The 20,487-nt window shown below is 32.4% G+C and overlaps 4 protein-coding genes and 1 long non-coding RNA gene across 9 annotated transcripts; 3 read left to right on the forward strand and 2 right to left on the reverse strand.

Annotated features, from left to right (window-relative positions):
* Positions 1–679: 679 nt before the first annotated feature.
* Positions 680–1,259, reverse strand: LOC106788815. The gene is made up of 2 exons (XR_001381945.1): positions 1,182–1,259; positions 680–1,087 (listed from the first exon to the last, which is right to left on the reverse strand). It is a non-coding gene; the product is annotated as an uncharacterized LOC106788815 (long non-coding RNA).
* Positions 1,260–1,402: 143 nt separating this feature from the next.
* LOC106788871 (kelch domain-containing protein 4) lies at positions 1,403–4,081 on the forward strand. Of its 2 annotated transcripts, none has more exons than XM_014752554.1 (10): positions 1,403–1,444; positions 1,622–1,890; positions 1,988–2,158; positions 2,236–2,471; positions 2,559–2,725; positions 2,803–2,949; positions 3,020–3,238; positions 3,315–3,514; positions 3,591–3,777; positions 3,848–4,081. In XM_014752554.1, the coding sequence occupies exons 2-10, from the start codon at positions 1,777–1,779 to the stop codon at positions 3,988–3,990; spliced, it is 1,584 nt and encodes a 527-aa protein (XP_014608040.1). In that variant the 5' UTR covers positions 1,403–1,444; positions 1,622–1,776; the 3' UTR covers positions 3,991–4,081. The 2 variants fall into 2 exon arrangements, with proteins under 2 accessions (XP_014608040.1, XP_014608041.1); XM_014752555.1 differs by having other exon boundaries at positions 1,406–1,527.
* A 570-nt stretch (positions 4,082–4,651) lies between these two features.
* On the reverse strand, positions 4,652–7,073 carry LOC106788866 (non-specific lipid-transfer protein). Its single transcript, XM_014752542.1, has 4 exons — positions 6,885–7,073; positions 6,289–6,792; positions 5,843–6,218; positions 4,652–5,768 (listed from the first exon to the last, which is right to left on the reverse strand). Exons 2-4 carry the CDS (start codon positions 6,716–6,718, stop codon positions 4,919–4,921), a joined length of 1,656 nt encoding a protein of 551 aa, XP_014608028.1. The 5' UTR covers positions 6,719–6,792; positions 6,885–7,073; the 3' UTR covers positions 4,652–4,918.
* A 732-nt stretch (positions 7,074–7,805) lies between these two features.
* Positions 7,806–15,858, forward strand: LOC106788858 (dopamine receptor 1-like). Of its 4 annotated transcripts, none has more exons than XM_014752527.1 (7): positions 7,806–7,933; positions 11,992–12,064; positions 12,634–12,943; positions 13,052–13,193; positions 14,040–14,143; positions 14,372–14,651; positions 14,865–15,858. In XM_014752527.1, exons 1-7 carry the CDS (start codon positions 7,910–7,912, stop codon positions 15,147–15,149), a joined length of 1,218 nt encoding a protein of 405 aa, XP_014608013.1. In that variant the 5' UTR covers positions 7,806–7,909; the 3' UTR covers positions 15,150–15,858. The 4 variants fall into 4 exon arrangements, with proteins under 4 accessions (XP_014608013.1, XP_014608016.1, XP_014608015.1 ...); XM_014752529.1 differs by lacking the exon at positions 7,806–7,933 and adding exons at positions 8,225–8,686; positions 11,018–11,206 and having other exon boundaries at positions 11,992–12,943; XM_014752530.1 differs by having other exon boundaries at positions 7,809–7,985; positions 11,992–12,943.
* Positions 15,859–15,904: 46 nt separating this feature from the next.
* LOC106788859 lies at positions 15,905–17,880 on the forward strand. Its single transcript, XM_014752531.1, has 4 exons — positions 15,905–16,230; positions 16,483–16,784; positions 16,873–17,057; positions 17,168–17,880. Exons 2-4 carry the CDS (start codon positions 16,483–16,485, stop codon positions 17,476–17,478), a joined length of 798 nt encoding a protein of 265 aa, XP_014608017.1. The 5' UTR covers positions 15,905–16,230; the 3' UTR covers positions 17,479–17,880.
* Positions 17,881–20,487: the final 2,607 nt, after the last annotated feature.

Here is a 20,487-nt window from a genome sequence, read left to right on the forward strand (position 1 = left end):
TATATGGTAGTATATTCTTATCATTTTTATTATATCTTAAACAATAAATATCGTCTATTGAATTCGTATAAAAAAAAGAAGGAATCTATGGGACAACCTAATATTAAAATTAATCCTTCTCCGRAACAAAGTAAAATGAAAATTGCATTTAAAAATTCTTATTAGTGCAGTGTACGGTACCCCTGTAAATGTATAAAAGTTATTAAAAAACATTATAAGGTAATTAGTTTCTATAGATGAAATGGATAGACGGAACCAAGGAAAAGAGTAAAAGAATATGGTATTAATTAGGAAGTTAAAAGAAACTAATTACAATTATAATGTTTATGGTAAGCGGTCTTTGGCTGGATTTTACTTGCAATAGAATGTATATCATATAAAATATGATAAACATTATACTGAAAGTAAAATACCATTGCCCAGGTCTAACCACGGTACCACCAAGGTAACCGCTTCTGAAGACCCGAGATGTGCATCCTAAAGATGTCCACATCCGAATTAAATTGAAACCAAAGAAAATGATAACACCGGGAACGGTTTTTAATGAGCCCCACTCTTAGGCCCCACCCTAAGAGTTTAATTCAAAGAATTCTTACAATTAATTACCATCGAAATTGAAGAGAAAAGTTTGAAAACTGAATGAGAAAATGAAAACGAAGGGTGCATCTGAAAACAATTCAAGTTACATCAATGATTTTATTGAAAATTAATACACTTTAGTATAACGTTATTTTAGTACCGAGACATTATTTTTTGTAGTAACTTAATATTTGTACTTTTCCTATTTCTTTATTTTTATATATTTTATGTAAATGTAAAATCACGTGTTTAAAATTAATTTTCATTACATGAGATAATAGAGATTTGATAAAAGTAAATAGAGTATTCAATTGAAAAGTGCATCTGCGAATTGGACGATTTATATGTCAGGCCATTATATTACTCTTGATTGCATATTAATATAGTTTTCTTTTTGTTATAGGTGATCATCGTTGGATTTATCATCTACTCGTTTTGATTTTCTTCTACTTTTTAAAATATATATGTATAAAAAACGCATTTCTGAAGGCACACACGTATTTAGACACTAAAAATTAAATATAATTATTTAAAATTTTCTTACAATATAACTATACTATGTATACTATTAAAGAATGTTGTATTCTTTGATAGAATTGTACCGTCATCGCGTTAAGTACATACTATCGTCCAATGGTGGTCCCAGTGCTAACAAAAATGATTCTGGGTAGATAAAAAAGGGGACTTGTGAGTTTCTATATACTTGACCACAAAAAAGTTGGCATAGAACCGCAACAGCAGAAAAAAATGAAAAAAAATGAAAATATTTACCTATTGTTTATACATTATGAACGATTAACTTATTTCTTTTCACTACCTTATATATTGTTACTTTGGAAATCAACTTTAAATATATCCCCTGCAGGTATATATATCAATTTTACTTTCATTGCATGCGTATAACATATCTTCCACTCATGATGTCGCCATTTCATAATTATTCAAAGTGTAATAATTATTTTCAATTAATTAACGATAAATAAAAAATATTTAATAAAATAAAGTTGAAAATTTTCAATTTTATTTTGTTCTGCTGTTAAAGGTATCGGCTAGCGTATCTACGGTACTTCTGTATTCTTTGGTTTCGGTATCACTTCGCGGGTAAAACAGTGTTTGTTTACGATTAGTCCAGTGATCCCGGTTTGCATCTGCATTTATTTTATCTTTACCATATATCGTAATTATTTTCTTTTAAACATGGGTAAAAAGGATAAAAATAAGAAAAAAGTAAGTGGCATGGTTAAAACGGCTATTAAAACGGAAAAGAAATTAAATGCTAAACAGAAGAAAGAATTAGCAGCTCTTGGAGAGGTTAGTTTTCAATGTTTTCTTATACAAACAAATGAATGTATTAGAAGTACATTACTATTTATAATTTGATATTGAATTAATTATTTGGTAACTTTAGGAAGATATAGAAAAGGTTATTGCTGATATTGAACGAGAAGAAGCTCATAGACAACGTGTCGTAGAAATTGTAATAGAACCACCGTCTCGTAGGGTTAATTTTTCTTTCGTAGCTCATCCTTTTAAAGATGAGCTTATTATGTTCGGTGGAGAATTTCACAACGGTCAAAAGGTTTCATTTTATTAATTACAAATTAACTGTATTTGCATCAAAGTTTTTATTTTAATTACAATGTTCATATTATCCAGACAACCGTGTACGGTGACTTGTTTACGTATAATTTAAATAAAAAAGAATGGACGGTGATAAAGGCACCGAGAGCACCACCACCTCGATGTGGTCATCAAGCAATAATTACCTCTACGAATAAAGGAGAGATGTGGATCTTTGGTGGAGAGTTTTCTAGTCCATCCGAATCACAATTCTATCATTACAAAGATCTGTGGGTTTACAGAATAGGAGAGAAAAAGTGGGAAAAAATAGTGTACGTTATAAATATAAGATTGCAGTTTTTGAACATGAACTTCCTCGATATGAAAAATGATATTATTGTATACATTGTTTATTTAAGATCTCCTGGTGGTCCATCAGCTAGAAGCGGTCATCGAATGGTTCACATGAAAAAGAAATTAATAGTATTCGGAGGCTTTTATGATAACCTTAGAGATTATAAATATTATAACGATATTCACATGTTTCATTTGGAAACATATACATGGCACAAAATTGAATGCGCTGGTAATTTAATAAAATTATTTAATTATAAAACAATATTTTGCATAAAAAGAAAATGTTATTTAGATAAAATTGTTCAGGAAATCCGCCAACACCACGTTCCGGATGTATAATGTTGCCAGTGTCTGAAAAACTACTCGTTTATGGTGGCTATAGTAAAGACAAAATAAAAGTAGAAGTCGACAAGGGACAAGTTCATACAGACATGTTCTTATTATCTCAGGATAGTAAGAATATTTATATACATTTTATTCTTAGATTAGTTTTATCTGTTATAAAATATATGAATTTTTGTAGAGAATGATCAAACTGGTCTTAAATGGAAATGGTTATTAACAAAACAGACAGGTCTTAAATGTTCTCCTCGTTGCGGTATGACTGGTGTTTTAGTACAACCGCATTTAGCATATGCATTTGGTGGAGTTTTTGATAATATAGATGATGAAGAAGAATTACAGGGAACATTTTATAATGATTTGTTGTCATTAGATTTAGAAAAATTTCAATGGCGCGAAGGTAAAAAAAAAATGATCTAATTTATTGTAATTTAAATATAATTGTTTTAAAATAATGTACATCGTTTTAAATACAGTTACATTGACTGGTAAAAGAGAACAACCAGGGCAACGTAAAAAACAGAAAGCACAAAAGGAAGATCAAGTGGATCAATGTAATTCGCATGAAGATAAAGAAAGTTTTGATAATCATAAGAATTCAGAAACAGAAATAAACGATTCTAATAAACCCGTGCAATCTCCAATAATTTATACTGATGAGGATGACGTATTTACAGTTAGTCTTTTTGTTTATTATATATATATACATATATATTAAATATAATGTAAATTTATTTGTTCTATTATACCAGTTAACAGTTAGTTCGAGTGCTCCATGTAGCACACAGACAAGTAATACGAAAAAAGCTGAAAATATATTTGTTCCTTCGCCAAGAATAAATCCTGGGCTTGTCGTAAAAAATAATATTTTGTATTTATATGGTGGCATGTTGGAAGTCGGTGATAAACAGTATACTTTCAATGATTTTTATAGTTTAGGTATGTCAGGTGTAAATATTTGAAAAATATTGTGCAATATCTTGATGAATATTAATAATGCATATTATAGATTGTCGTAAAATGGATGAATGGCAAACTATAATACATGATGATTTATCCTCACAAGAATGGAATAACACAAGTAGTTCTGACTCAGAAGATGATGATGACGGCGATGATGATACGAGTAATAATTCGTCTGATAATGAGTAACGTAATTGTTAAATAAATTGTCTATATTTATTTTATAGAAATATTATATATATCTAATAAATTATTTTAATTAATTCCTCCAATATACATATCAGTTTTAATATATTTTTAAAAATATATAAATAGTCTCGTGATTTACGAATAGCTACAAACTTGCGATATTTATATCGTTGTCTTAACTAATTATTATAAAAATATAAAAAGAAAAGTAACAAATTTATGCCATTAATAAAAATATATTTTTTTATTAATAAAAAATAAAGACATATAGTAATATATAAAAACATTATATATAAAAACATTATATAGAACAATTTATCATAATGTATGAAACACCATAATTATTGATATTACCCAAATGCAATATACGACGCATTACGATCAACGATTTTTTATAAATATACATTCAATTTAATAGAGAGAAAACAATATTTCCATAATGTAATCTATTCAATTTATATAACATATAAAATTTATTTAAATTAATGAGTATAAAATATAATTTTTAATTGCAAATATAATTATATTATATTATTTATATAATTATATAAATTTGTATATGTAGCTCTAAAATCACTAGTAATCTAAAATTTATTCATGTATTCATATACAATCTTTTTAATTGTAATTTCCAAAAGTTGGCAAAAATTTGACCCTTTAATTATTATCGATCCATTTATAAAACGGTTACATGTTATTAGTTAAATATTTATCATTTTGATAAATATTTAATTCGATTAATAGTTTATATATTACCCATTTCCAAGATAATATTTATTTTTAACCCATTACAAGTTACCCAATTTCTTAAAACTGTTTGCGTGATCTTAAAAAGTTTTCCCAGGATACGCATTAATAAAGAAATACTTGGATCCGTATAACCCCGTGATTTTCGTAAAATATATGAGTTTTTTCATCGGAAGTAGAATTATAATCGAGAACGTAGTAAATCGATTTTTTTGGCTGCACGTTTTTGCAAATCAATTAATTTCATAGCAAAGCCTATATTACCTTGAAGTTTAATTTTACCTTGAAAAAATGCTTTTTGTGGATTTAATTTTCCTGTGATAAAATCATTTATATCATTATCACTGATGATAAATGTAATATCAGGCTTACTTTTACCATTTAATTCTACTGATCCTTTGCCTGTTTTAGCATTTATTACCCAATATGCTTCTGCACCTCCGGGCCCATTTATCACTTTAATTCCATAAATTCCACGAACTTTTTCTATCAGGCCATCCGTATCTTCTAACATTGCAATTTCAAGTAATTTAAAAAGCGGACCAGCTTTGAAAGAATTCGGATCGACGCTGCCAGTTTTATTCTGTTTAACAGGGCCAGAAGATACAGCTTTTTTCACGAGATTAGGTACACTGTCAGGAAAGCCTAATTTATATAAAGCAACGATAACAGCACCGCCTAAACCTATATTATGTTGTAATGCTAATTTCGCTCCTTGCACTTGTCGTTTTCCAGCTTGTCCTCGGAGTTGCCAACAAAGTTCTGCACATTGTGCAATGCCCGTAGCTCCTAAGGGATGTCCTTTGGAAATTAAACCTCCGCTAGGATTTATGACATACTTTCCACCATATGTATTATCTCCAGAATCCACGAGTTGTCCACCTTTGCCTGGAGGACAAAGTCCTAAAGCTTCATAAGTGATCAGTTCGTTGGTTGAAAAGCAATCATGCAACTCTATTACATCTACATCTGCCGGTCTGTACTTGGTTGTCGTGAAAACCTTCTCTGCAGCATTTCTAGTCATATCATATCTAAAAACATATTAATATAGTTGATTTTTCTTATAATAGATAAAAAGTAACAGAAAAATAATTATGTCTTTTACCCAATAAGTTTGATGCAACTATTCTCTGTGAATGTGGATGGCAAGTCGGTAGACATTTCCATTGCTAAAATTTCTACTGCTTGTGACTCTAATCGATGTTTACGAACAAAATCTTCATTAGCTAAAATAGCAGCTGCTGCACCATCAGAAGTAGGACAGCATTGAAGTTTCGTAAGAGGTCCAAATACATTTGGAGATTTCATTATTTGTTGTAAAGAATACTTTTCTTGAAACTGAGAATATGGATTATTTACGGAATGTAAATGATTTTTATAAGCAATTTTTGCAAAATGTTCAGCTTTTGTCCCATATTTCTTCATATGTTCGAGACCAGCATTTCCAAACATTTGGGCAGTAATTGGTTTTTCATTTATTCCTATAATAAATAATATATTACAAATTCATATATAAATGTACATCATACATACATATGGTTTATAACTTACCAGCAATATCGGCCATAAGTTGAACATGTTTATCCATTGGATTCGTACGATCTAAAAATTTAGATGTCAATGAACCTTGTTCCATTTTTTCAAAACCAAGAGCTAAAGCGCAATCGGCATTTCCACTTTCTATGATTTGCTTAGCCAGCATTAACGCAGTTGATCCAGTTGAACAATTATTATTTACATTATAAATAGGACAACCATTCAATCCTACTTCGTAAATGGCTCTTTGACCACAAGTTGAGTCTCCGTATACATATCCAACGCAAGCAGCTTTGATATCACTGTATGGGACATTAGCATCTTTCAAAGCATTGTTTAACGCTTCTTTTGCTAATTGTGGAAAATCTGGACCATCCTGTTTTCCAGGTTTCTCAAATTTAGTCATCCCAACACCGATCACGTATATTTTACCTTTGAGACTCATCTTTCTTAGTTTGGTATGACAAGTACTAAGAATTGATCTAATTTATATCAAAATATTTACTAGTCGTCCTTTTCCTATACATCAAAATAAAAATACAAATTGTTCGTTTATATTACAATTCAAATAATCCTGGATTAATTATGCTAATAAATAATAAGAGACTCACCGATTTCCTCTACCGAAGAAATACAATAAAATCGAAGAATGACAATTAGAAATTGATTAAAGTTGAACTTTAACCAGTTTCTTCACAACTTATTAATAACATTTCTAACAGATACTATAAATGACGAATCAGTTTCGAGATCATGTAATAAAAACTTTAACTTACATTTTCTCTATCACACAATACACATGTAACAGTAAAGTGTTTCAAGAAGCAAGTGACGATTGGTACAAAGCAAGATTACAGTAACGAATCATTAATCAGCTTTAATAAGAATCTTACTACAAGTAATCAATTGATATTGTCAAAATGTTAAAACTAATTGAAATATTTAAATGTTTGTCTATAAAAACAAATCAAATTAATAATAATATATAAATTCATATAAAAAATAATGAAATATTATAATATAAAATAAATATAATATCTAGAATATTATTTAAATCGTATAATATGTGGGTCATCAATTCCCTTAGAAAGTGCCATATTTACACAGCAAAAGGCGCCACAATTTGAATCAGACGTAACACCTTCAAACAACTGTGTAATAGAATTTCTTTTAATCGACTAATATCTACGTACAAAAATTCTAATACAAATATTATCAGGAAAATATAATTGAATAATAGGATAAATAATCAAATTTGTAAATTCCATTGACTTTCGTAATATCATATTTTAAACCACGACCATATTGGGTAGATGCATTTTTGTAAAGATAACGCATAAAATTCGAGTAAGTTTTAATCTTTGTCTAGATAGACATCGATTATTATTGAAGAATATTCACGCTTCCAGTGAAATATTCAATATCCAGGAGCAATTGTACCGATCGTTGACGTATTTTGCCGAGCCTGATACGCATGTCTTGAGAAGATCCTTTGATAGAGAAAGGGAGAGAGAAGATAAATGGTGGTAACGATGATGGCGAGTGGTAAGAGGATCAGATTCGTTTGGAGACGTAAGAGGGACGTAAAAGCATAGGGGGTGCGGAGCAGTTAGTGCGCGGCGGGGTGCGCTTCCCGATGCAGGTCATGATTTTGCTCCAGGTGAACGTGCAACGAAATATCCAGAATCCATTCGACAACATCAACGAGACTCGTGAATATGTTTAAGAACGTTGCGTTCGCAGTGCATGGGTGTTTAATAATATTATATCTTTATTTTCGCTTTAAGTTTATTCTTTTTTACGAAAAAAAAAATGTATATATATATATATATATATATATATTTATACATGCATGAATCGCACGTTATCCTGTCCTTTTTTTCTATGTTAAATAAATAGAGTTGCTCTCTTTCTATATATATATATATAATGGAAAAAATTGTGGGATTAGGTTCAGGGGATGGAGAAGTAAAGAAATTGTTCGGCATGTAGTACATACGTATGTACGCGAGAAATACACATATGGGACAAAAAAAAACTTGACGAGCAAATAAAAGAAGAGATATTTTTTGCTGTAAAAATGAAGCCAACATTTTTATCTGTCGCAATATTATGCTTTGTACCGAGGAATGAGATACAAAATTTACTTTGGCATTAGTGTTATTTTTCACAGATTCGCGTATTTTTGCGATATCTCTTTGCCGACGATCTGGCCGAATGCATCTGTACTACCGAAGCCAAGTAAATTCTTGCACTGGAAGAAGGGAATTAAATATGACGTTGCTTCACGACTATGCTTTCTGGCGAAAAACAAAATTTTTCTGTCAGCAAGAAAAACCGGTTAATGGTGGCCCAACCATCGATTGCTCCGTTATACGGTACCCGTACGTAGCAGCATGGCTCCACAATACAGGTAGCGACAATTTACATTTTTTAAGACAAATTTTTTGTTTTTTTTCTTCGATATATGTAACGTATATTTGTATATCTCGAACGGATAATGTCTAGCAACGATCGATAATTATCTTTCGATTTTATTATCCAAATTTCTTTGCGAATTTATATATATATTTTTCAAAAGTCGTTTACGTTCATTCGTAGAAAAACCTTCAAGGATATCTAATTTTTGTTTCCGAGTATATATGCGTAGGATAGAAACTGTATATAAATATACCAGTAGCATATATAAGTTATATGCTTCGAACTCTGCAACAGTTGAAAGTAAGCTTGTTGCGTCAGCCTGTTGATTACAAGTACTTGAGTTCGCATTTATATTTTCACGAATTTGAAGCTTTTCATTCCACATGTTTAATCGCGATATTAATGTTTAAATATACAGAACGTTTCGAAGTGGCAAAATGAAGTTATAACGTTAATATCATAATGTTATAGCGTTGAAAGCGCCTAAATGTTGTTCACTTTCAGCTAGAATAGACGTGGCGTAGATCAAGTCATTCAAGAATAGAGAAAACCGCAACAGGTTCTAGAGTGTTTCGATCGTAACTAAAACTCCTTGATAACATATACTGCGTTTTGCTTTTATTTCGATGGGATTTGAATTTTTGCCGATTGTAATTTTTATCTTCCTTTGCCTGCAAGGAGTATGCTTCGAGCTGTTTAAAATCAATAGCAAGGTTAAAGGCCTCTGCACACCGAAAGTAGTACGATTTATTTGTTCTATCAATCTTTTATCATTGTCGCATATAAAAGGGTTGCATTCAAAATTAGGAATATTCAAAGTATCGTATATACGTATGTCTCTTCCTCAAATGTCTTCTTTTTCATACGTATGATCATTTTTTATTCAATCGCATTCGTTGTGTACGGACCTTTTCCTTTAAAAGAGACTCACACATAGTGCAATTGTTCTGTTTGGTGGAAATAGATATAAACAATCGTTAAGTTCCTTTTCTTTATTCTAAAACATTATTTTCGATAGATTAGACCGATTCAGCACGCAAGAAACATAGAGTAACATTTTCTCAATGGAATAGCAACCACCGACCGGTTTATAATTAGAGGAAAATTTTACTAGGTCACACTTCGATCAAGCGGATGTTCGAATAATAAAATGCATTTATTATTTTAATGAAATAAGTTAGAAATTTTTGGCGAATGATAGGTCGATTAATTAATATTATTTCTTTCATCGTCGAGGATCATATTTCCCTCCCCCATCCTCCAGCCCCGAATAAACTTCGACTTAGTTACGTCGATCTGCCAATTCGAATAAGATTTAATCTTATTCGACCTATTATGAAATTTTAGAGGTAGATCTTCCTAACCAGATTCAACGATATTAAATGATAGTTGATTATGATTGAATTGAGAGCTTAGAATTTCGCGTGCAAGTTAAATAAAAGACGGAGCTTTCTCCATACACCCTCTTATCCCACTTACCCCTAGAGTGGAACAACGGAGGACGTATAGAGTTCGAGTATGAAAGGGAACAGCGAGAAAAGAGGGAGGTGGTAACTCAAGCCGGAGACCAACTCGAGCCCGCTGACCACTTGTCCAAGATAGCTGCCGATCGATCAGGCTATCTCATTATTCTGAAATCTGCTTACCGTTCGTGTCTACATACTCGTACACAAGCCAGTTACTCTTAATTGAACTTCAATAATTTCCGGTTTATCACATTTTGCAATATTTCTCCGGAAACTCGAGCAGAACTATGTTTAAATTCTGTACACCCGTTATGTCTGATGCGAGCTCAATGAATGTGCTTTTTACAGTTCGCTGAGAGTTGTCGTGTTTTCAATTTTAATTTCACTGCTCTCTATATGGAGATGACAATAATATAAAAATATATAATTTCAAATATATATGGTTGATTCAATGATTGCCTTTTTTTTTGTTTCTTCTTTTTATTTTTTGAGACAAATGGCTACAGCACTAGGTCCCGTGTGCGGTTACTATTTGCCCAATGTTCATTGAATTTTCCATTTTTCAAATTATACTTTTTTATGTTTAGCCTATAATAATTACATTTAATAATTGTTATATTGTAACTGTAACCCCCCAATACGACAGCTCTCGTTTATATCAATTATCATCCAATGAAAATGATTACATCGATCTGATCGAGTTTGCTAATTGTTTCCGATGAAATGATTGAATTTATTAACTATGCGATATCTTGAACCGATAACGAGCGATATCGGGAATGAAAATGTTTAGGAAACATCGTTGGAAGATATCTCGACAAGTATACAGATTATTTTGATTGGAAAAATAATTGCAGGTTATCAACCTTCAACATTCACCGTATTCTCATGGAAAATATCATGATAACACGTGAGTTCAGTGATTGCGGAACGAGGATTACCATCTTCCATGATTTGTATTCTCTACCAATGATGCGTTTCCGAAGACGGATCCATCCAGGATTTAATCTGTTCGATCTTGTGGATGATGAATTTTTGGGAATTCGGTAATCGTTCCATATATGTTAAGAGAAAACAATTTGCGTTGGCATTGGAAAATGGTCTTTTTCTGAGAAGTACCATACATCCTCGACAAATGATCAACATCGTTAATCTCGTATCATTTTTCTCCTATGCATCAATTATTTAATACCAACGGCTTTAAAGATGATACGAACAAGTTACCGATACTTCTACATTTCCTAGTCAAGATTTTCATTTGCGAGCGGATATTAAAACGAATTTATTCGCACAAATTATTTTTCATTTTTAAACGTTTTTTTTCTTTTTCCATATCGCAAGAGTCTTGAAAGTTATTTACCGAAACGATAAATTGCCTTTCGAAACTTCTCACGTAATTTTGATTCGTTTCTTCTTCTCGATACCAACTTTATTTTTCCTCTTTAATTATTATTCTGTTGCTGTTTTAGATGCAAAGATATTTATGCTTTGAAGATTATAATGTTATCACGATAAAAAACAAAATTAAAATATATCATTTACTGCTGACCAAACATCGACGAACAAAATGTCATCATCTGTTATAATCATGAAACAACTATAGAAATTCTACGAGTTACTTTCGTTGCTGATGTCAAACGGAATGGCCGCCACTGTGAATTTTCAATCGATATCGTTGAATTAAACGAATCCTAAATACATATACATATTAAAGCTTTTGCACAGAACAATTGAAATATATCATTTCGATTAGAAATTTAATTATAAATTGTTTCTCGGCAAACTAACAAGGAATATTATTTTCTTAATATTCCCTTTCGTATTTTTTCAGAACAATTTGACGATCGGTGATGAAGAAGCTCTACCTGAAGAGGCTTCCACGTTGCTGTCGGTGCTTCTAGTCGGTTCGCCAAACTTCATATTTAATTTAAAATTCATTTTTTACGATTTAAGGAATATCGCGTATATACGTTGCGCAATAATTTATCAACTAGCTAAATTCAGCCTTTTTCATTTCCATATTCATCATTCGAAACATCCGTAAATCTTGTAAAACCTTTTCAATCCCAGCTAATCTTTTTCCAATAAGCGATTCAGTCGTGGCCTACTTTTAAGCTTTATCATAGCTGTCAGAACGAAGAAAGGATTATTTTTGCACGACAAAACAAATCTCTAATTCTACCTATTCACGATTATGCGAACCACCTCGTTATGAAATTTTGCGTGCGAAATAGAATTTATTGCGCATCGTAAGTAAGAGCAAGAAAAAAGCAAGGTGTCGTATATATTCTCTCGACACCTTTTACGATAAATTATTATTTAGAAATTCATTGAATTTCAATTGATTTTACAGATACGTATCCTATAGTTAACGGAGAAACAACAAAACGATTGAGAATATCATTTAAAACGAAAGTATGCCCCCAGATGTTCCAGAAGTGTTCATTCATCGATTTTCATTTGAATTTTGCAGGATTCCTGCTGCTGATACTTGTATTTTTATCAGTCGCTGGCAATGTCCTAGTTTGCGTAGCAATTTACACTGACCGAGGATTGCGAAGAATAGGGAACCTATTTCTAGCATCCCTTGCGATTGCTGACCTCTTCGTCGGTTGTTTGGTGATGACATTTGCCGGCGTAAATGATCTTCTCGGATACTGGGTCTTCGGCACGCAATTCTGCGACACTTGGATCGCTTTCGACGTTATGTGTAGCACTGCCTCTATTTTGAATTTATGCGCTATATCTCTTGATCGTTACATTCACATCAAGGATCCGCTGAGGTAAATGAACATTTTCTCTTTCGTTTGTTCTGTTGGAAAAAAAGAAAAAAAAAGAAAAAAAAAAAAGGGAAAAGTTTGGTTGTATATTGGTTATATATATGGTGGTAGATACGGTCGCTGGGTAACAAGGAGAATTGCAACTGCTGGGATCGCTGTTGTGTGGCTATTAGCAGGTCTCATTTCTTTCGTGCCGATCAGCCTGGGTCTTCATAGAGCAGATCAGTTCCTGGTTTATAATGATGGGAAAGAGGTAACGATAGTGCAAGACTTCACATGCGACCAAAATAACTTTTGACTATTGGGACATCGATTATCTCTGAAAATACAATACTCATGACAGAAGGATACGGGTTAAGCATCTGGAACGGATATGTAAGGATCTCTATAGAGATCGCGTGGTAGAACAATAGGAGTAGGCATACTTACAAATCATTGATCAACACTACAAGAATCTCATTCAGCCTTCTTTCGAATTCGGGCGTCCGAGTAAGTGATAATCATAATCAAGTCAGTAATCTCTGTTAATTATGAAGCGCAGCCTCAGTTTTCGCATTGAGTTTAGTTATGTGCAACGCAAATAATATATGCAATATTATATATTCACGCCTATAAGAGCGTGCATGCGCAACAATATGTTTCCGAGCGCCGCAGATCGAGCGATTTTCAGCTATATACAAATAATATATATTTAACGATCCACACACGTGAGAGTGTTATCCACACGTGAAAGTGGTATCCACACGTGAAAGAGAAAGACAAATATTTCATCACGAAAATAGTCGTGTCAATTACGGATATACATCCTATACTTGAAAAATCTATCTAAATCCAGCTGGCATAGCTTTACGTAATAAGAAATGGCCTTAAGGCATGCCCTTTGCCTTGGTATACGCTTTAAACGCACAAACGAATGCTTTACTATGCTGTTATAATCAAATGTGTCCGATTGATCGATTATATTGAAGCTAACGAACATGTATCTCATATTTTCTGTCGTGATACCCAACGATCATTGATTGAATTATTATCCCGACTAAAATTGGTATGCCCCTTTGAAATATTATCTTATTATACTATCATTTATTCTTTTTCTCAGGAACATCCAACTTGCGCCCTGGACCTTACCCCTACCTACGCGGTGGTATCCTCTTGTATCTCTTTTTACGTTCCTTGCATGGTAATGATCGGAATCTATTGCAGGTGAGGATCAATGAACGATTTACACGATATGCATAGAATATATATTCAACGCGAAGAAAGCGTGATCAAAGTTCTTCCTAGTTTTAACAATAAGTAGCAAAGTAGAACGTCCGCTAACTGGTTCAATAGCAATCGTATATCACTATATCTGTTATATACGCAACGTTATATCTGCTACCATTTCGTGTAATAGCATAGATAACAGCTAACTCTCTTTTTCGTTATTAGACTCTATTGCTACGCGCAGAAACACGTGAAAAGTATTCGTGCTGTCACGAAAATACCGGATGTATCTGTAAGAAAGAGCTTCCGTACAAAGAGTCGTTACAAGCCACCAAAACCACAAATGAAGTCAAAGCCGACTAGTCCGTATCATGTATCCGATCATAAGGCAGCAATTACCGTAGGCGTTATCATGGGCGTCTTTCTTATATGCTGGGTTCCATTCTTCTGCGTTAACATTGTTGCAGCCTACTGTAAAACCTGCATATCAGTGCAAGCATTCCAAGTATGATCTTATTTTTAGACATTAAAAGATAAACACGAGAGAGAGAAAGAGAATATTTAAATTTTATTCAAAAAGATTGCATGATCTTTTTCACATAGGTGTGTGTGTGTGTGTGTGTGTATGTACTTTGATTATTTTTGAAATTATACTTATTTTTTGTCTCTTTCTTGCTCGCTTGGATTTTGCACAATTTGAAATAAAATTTGACATCAGGTACTCACGTGGCTTGGCTATAGCAACTCGGCCTTCAACCCGATCATCTACAGTATCTTCAATACAGAATTCAGAGAAGCATTTAAAAGGATCCTAACGAAGGGTGTGCGTTCTCGAGGAAATCAGCCTTCCACTAGTGAATGTGGTGAATTTCGATCTATAGTGATACAGAAACACAATGGCTCTATGATCGAGTGTAACATCAGTCCGAGATCGAGCGCAGACAGTTCTCATGTTGGGGTTATAGCTCAAGTGCATCGAGACACCTTAGCCAGTGCAATATAAAAGAAAAATATTCAATATAGCTTGCGTGAAGACACTTTGCAAAGAAGTTTTACGTTCCTATGGCCTCGTAAATACATGTATATCTATAACGAGTATTCGGTTATTTTCCAAAGAACCATCGGTGTCGAGAGGAAGCGTTTGTCATTTAAGCTCATTCGCGCAACGCGACAATCGTCGGAATTGTCTCATTGCTAATATTTATAATTACTCTAATTCAGGTGCTTTTTTTTTAACGAACTCCGTCTACGTCGGGCCTTGGAAAAAAATATTTAAAAAAGAAAAACAAAAAGAAAAACAAAAAGAAGAAATAATAAAACAATCGATATAATATATATATATATATACATATGCATGTAAATGCAATTTCTCTTGGTCGGAGTATGGATCTTGTATTACGGATGAAGAAATTTTGTTAAAAAAAGGATCTCATATCAAGTATTAGTTGCTAATCATAGTTACTGTACGTACTATATGCTTATTCTTGGGACTGTAATTATAGCGCTAGTGCTTAACTAATCCGAAAATGTATAATTAGATTAGTAGATAGAAGTTAATATGACCGAAGGAAGAAGAAGGATATCAAGTTTAAATTATATTAGATTCTCTTAGAGAGATTTAAAAATAAAATTCAGTGCGTAGAGACACCGGACTATGTACAAAACCGAAAAATAATTTAAATAAATAGTTAGTATGTTTTGTTCTTCCAGAAGATTTTGTATTCTGTGCTTTTTTGCCTACGATATCGATTTATTATTAGCGAGTATTTAATGATATTTAGATTTCATTTGAAATGATCGTTTAGCCGTCATAGGAATTCCTTCGTATGCGCAATTGTCGTGTACGTTTGCTCGCTTTAACATTTTCCTGCATGATTGTAGACTAAGGTTGGACGAGCAGAATGTCCGCCTTTTGACCGCTACCTTGATGCCCTTCGATGAATCTCAATGATTATAGATACGATACGTTGCCCTATTTTCTACATGTATAAAATCGCATAAAACGTCCAGTTATTCGCAGTGCGTAATACGGTGTAATTGTGAAAAGATCAAGTCCACGTAAATTTTCGTCCTGTCCTTTTGAGGTAAGATCTTATACAACGGATGGAAAACTCGCGAATTTTCCCTTTTATCTTTTAGCTTTTACTCTTTTTCCCTTTTTCGTAATATTGCAAATGCGTCAGGGTTAATTTCCAATCTAATCATCCAATCATTAACTTTCAAATAATCGAATCAAAAGAACTTACTTGTTTTTGCGGTGACCTATTTAAAAATACTTTTACAAAGAAACCATTGGAAGGATTTTACATTTAAGCAAATAAATTTAATAAGTGCAGATGCATCGACTTTCGTTGATCGTGTATTTACTTCTATTCGTCGTTACCGAGAGAAGCAATTGTGACGATAAAGCGGAGTGGTATTTCGGTTTACGGTCTGCCTTGAAGAACTGTCCTTCGATGCCTTGGAATAATCTCAATCAGGATGATTTTCTCGATATTTTTCGGCAATGTATACAACAACGAGCTCTCAACTTTCTGGATTCCCTTCTCATCGACGATGTCATACCAGTTATAGATGGCATCGATTTAATACGATTTCATGATAATAATTCAACGTCGTTGACAAATCAAATGGCCAAGTACGTTCTTCATTTTCCTAAATTAAACACGGACCGTTTGATTCGAAATAATATCGCGACGAAAAATATCAAAATGACTCTATTTCAGAAAGGATAACACGTATAACGAGACAGATGATACTTCTAATTGGACGGGAATAGTATTGAATCGATTGACCGGAGTTTTACGCACGCACGTTTTGAAGATCGACGTCGACCACATAGTTAACAGCATATCTTCGCCGATAAATGAGACCGAGACAGATACATCCGGTAACAATAATACCGTTCAAGGTAATAAACGATATCTTTCAAGAAAATTAACATAATCACGGTAATATTCGATTGTCTTTCGCGTCTATACATTTTTCCCCCCTACGATTTATCTATTTCCGTATCATCAGGACGGAGACGCCGCCATAAACGACGTCATCATGCAATGTCTCTCATGATGATGGGTCTATTATTGATGGGTTCGATACTCGTACCAATGGGTTTTCAGTTTCTAGCCGTTCTTGGTGGTAAAGCTTTGATTCTCGCTAAGATGGCTTTGTTATTGTCCAGTATACAAGGACTCAAGAAAATAGCAACCAATGGTGTCAATTATGGTTTGTATCATACACCTGTAGCTGAAGGTTGGCACGAAAGAAGTAATCAAGAAACGCCAACGCACTTTGATCTGCCCTATCCGATACACGCTCAGGCTCACGCTTGAAATTCAAATTTCCGATCGACGTGAATCCATTTGACGTCGTTTTATCGTTAAGTATAAATAAATAATTTTCATATGTACATTAACATCGCAAGACAATTTGTAAGTTTTTAACGGTTCTTCTTGTTTTATTTATACCGAATATCTCGTACGTCAATATTCATCATCTTTTTAGTAAATAAAATTATTATCGTAACTTTTATCTTGATAGCAGTCTCTTAGTGTACTTAGATAAGATACACACTAAGGTAATTTCCGTTGTATTCTCTATCTTTTAATATTATTGGTAATCAAATAAAACTAATGTTGTTATTGGTAGAAACTTCGGAATATTTTCGATAAAATAGAAAATATTTAATGTCGAGGTACAGTCTGATACGATTGTTCAAGTTGATTGTATACTGATCGATGTTGTATTCTAATTAAATTTCATCGATAAAAAATACATTTAAGTTTATCTCTTGTAATTTGAATTATTTATTATTTATTTAGCAATAGTTTCTTGCGAATTTCAACAACGATTGTTTCATTTCGAACGAGAATATTTCCGAATTATTTTCTCGAGTTCCGTTACTCCTGGCAAATCTGGTAAGTGATTTATAAACAAAATTAAATAAATTTGTATTATCTAACGTTAGGTTTATTTTTTGGAGAATGTAATGAAAAAGAAGAAGATTCCAAATATTGGAAAATTTTAATGACAGCATATATTACTAAGTTACATCAGCTATTGAAAATCATTTAACAATACAAAACCTTACATAAACTCAATGATATTTGCAATTAGCTTTTATGCAATAATATTACGTCCTCGTAAAGATACGCATTTCGTGATTACGTGCACTTTGTAAAACTGATTGCATTAACCATGCGTAAACCATTATCCGTTCTACGTTTCATACGCATACGCAAACATGATCCTTCTTATCCTTTCCAAACGTACGAAGAAATCTAAAATTCGTTTGCACATTCGATGTAAAACACTGATAATAAAATTACTAATTATATCCGATGTAACATATATTTATCAACACTAGAGCGAAATTCTTAACCTGGCAACATGTATATTTTAATATGTATAGGTATACACAGTAGGAAGCTTGCGCATGAAATATTATTGGTCAGTTTATTTCATATTTCTCATTCAATGTTGCATTATTTAACAACATTGGGAGAAGCGTACTACGAAACGAGCCTCTCAAGTGACAAATTTCGAAAACGAGACTAGCGAGAAGTTTTGCGATCATCTCTGTTATTTTCTACTATTCATAAAAAGTACGATGCTCCAAATTTACCCCTTCTTTTCTTTTCTTCGATAACTATAGAAACTTGTTGAATAAATTTATTATTATTAAACAGCCCGTATACGAAAGTTACATATTATAATTGATCAGACTGTATTATCACAAGTATAACATTGCTAGCAATAATCTAAACTAATAATTGTTAGTCAATACTAGACGAATTGAATGGTAGAAAAAACAAACAGAAATGATCGCAACGAAAAATACATTTTGCATAAGCCGGTCATTAATTCATTGGACGCACAAGGTATTCTACAATATCTATTTATGGTGTAATTTGTAACAAAATGTGGGATTCGCGGGTATAGTTTCGTTTTTCTCTTTAAATTTATCTTCTCGTGTCAGATTTTTGACGACGCATACAATTGATGAAAATACATTTACGAAAGACATCATGTTAGAACCACGATTTCTTATTTCTAAGTGCAAGTATGGCGCAAGAAAACGTACGATTTGTCTAAAATATTTATTAAAGGCTTCAAAACCTGATTCTTCGAATTTTCAAGCGCACCTTGCCGGAAAAATAAACCTATTTTCCGTTGTTCTTATTATTTTTCTTTTAAATATAAGGAACATAGAGTACACAAGTCTAACAATAAGAATTCGAATATCATTAATTCTATTCGGTAAATGTAATTGCATTGCGTACGAATGTTGGTTATTCGATCACTGAATAATAATAGGTACAATAGATTTTCGATCACCCGTGTCGTTCCGCGATACTTTAAACTTTATACGATTTCAATATAATATAAACAAAAAAAGACAATTTATTCTCTTCCAATTTACATAGATATATTCAATACGTTCGTATTCCAACGCGACATTGTTTTTCATTCGCACAGCTCGAAATTTAGAATTTTAGAATTTAGCATTTGGATTCGGATAATCGATGATCTATCGCATGTTATATTACGTTGCCATTTTTAATTCGGTCCTGCCTATCCTTTCTACTTTTATTAATATTTCTTTTCCTTCTGTCCCCCCCCCCTCCCCCTAGCATTAAGTTAAGTAAGAGAGATACTGCACGTTAGGACCATATATTCCTATTTTTCTCTTTCCTTCTCCCCTCTTTCGCATAATTCGAATTTCGATGAAGGATTTAAAAACAGCTGTTATCATTCGATTTGTCGTATATAAGACGAATTATTTATCATTTTAACTAATCATCTTACTACAAATGAATGCTTTACTTTTCTTTTCACGATTTCATAAAATGAAACTTAGTCGTTGAATGAAAATACTTATTATTTGCTATCTAATCGATGTGTTCCTTTTTTTTCTATACAATATTGTAATAATTAATACAAGTAATTAATTCAGCTTATATATATTAAATCTGAATTGATCTATATTTTGGGCGTTGGTCACGCAGTACATTACGCGACATCCATTTATTATTGCATTTTCTTCCTTTTTTAAACTTCTATTCCTCCGAGAACGATACTGGCATAAAACTTTCGCAAATTTCATATGTAGGATAAATAAGAATCTCGCGTACATTTTTTTCTCTCTCTCTCTCTCTCTTGTTCTCTGGTTTTTTTCTTTTTTTTCAAACGATGAAAGACTATGTTCTCCTTGCGAATATTCGAGAACGAGCGTTTTTTTCTTTTTTTTTAAATATTTGTTATCTGTATTTATTCGTTAACGCATAATAAGTACATGTGTACTTACATATCTAGCTATTCAATAATTTACAATATCACAT

Source organism: Polistes canadensis, unplaced genomic scaffold (genome assembly GCF_001313835.1).
Source record: "Polistes canadensis isolate GaletaPanama2010 unplaced genomic scaffold, ASM131383v1 scaffold_155, whole genome shotgun sequence".
NCBI lineage: Eukaryota > Metazoa > Arthropoda > Insecta > Hymenoptera > Vespidae > Polistes > Polistes canadensis.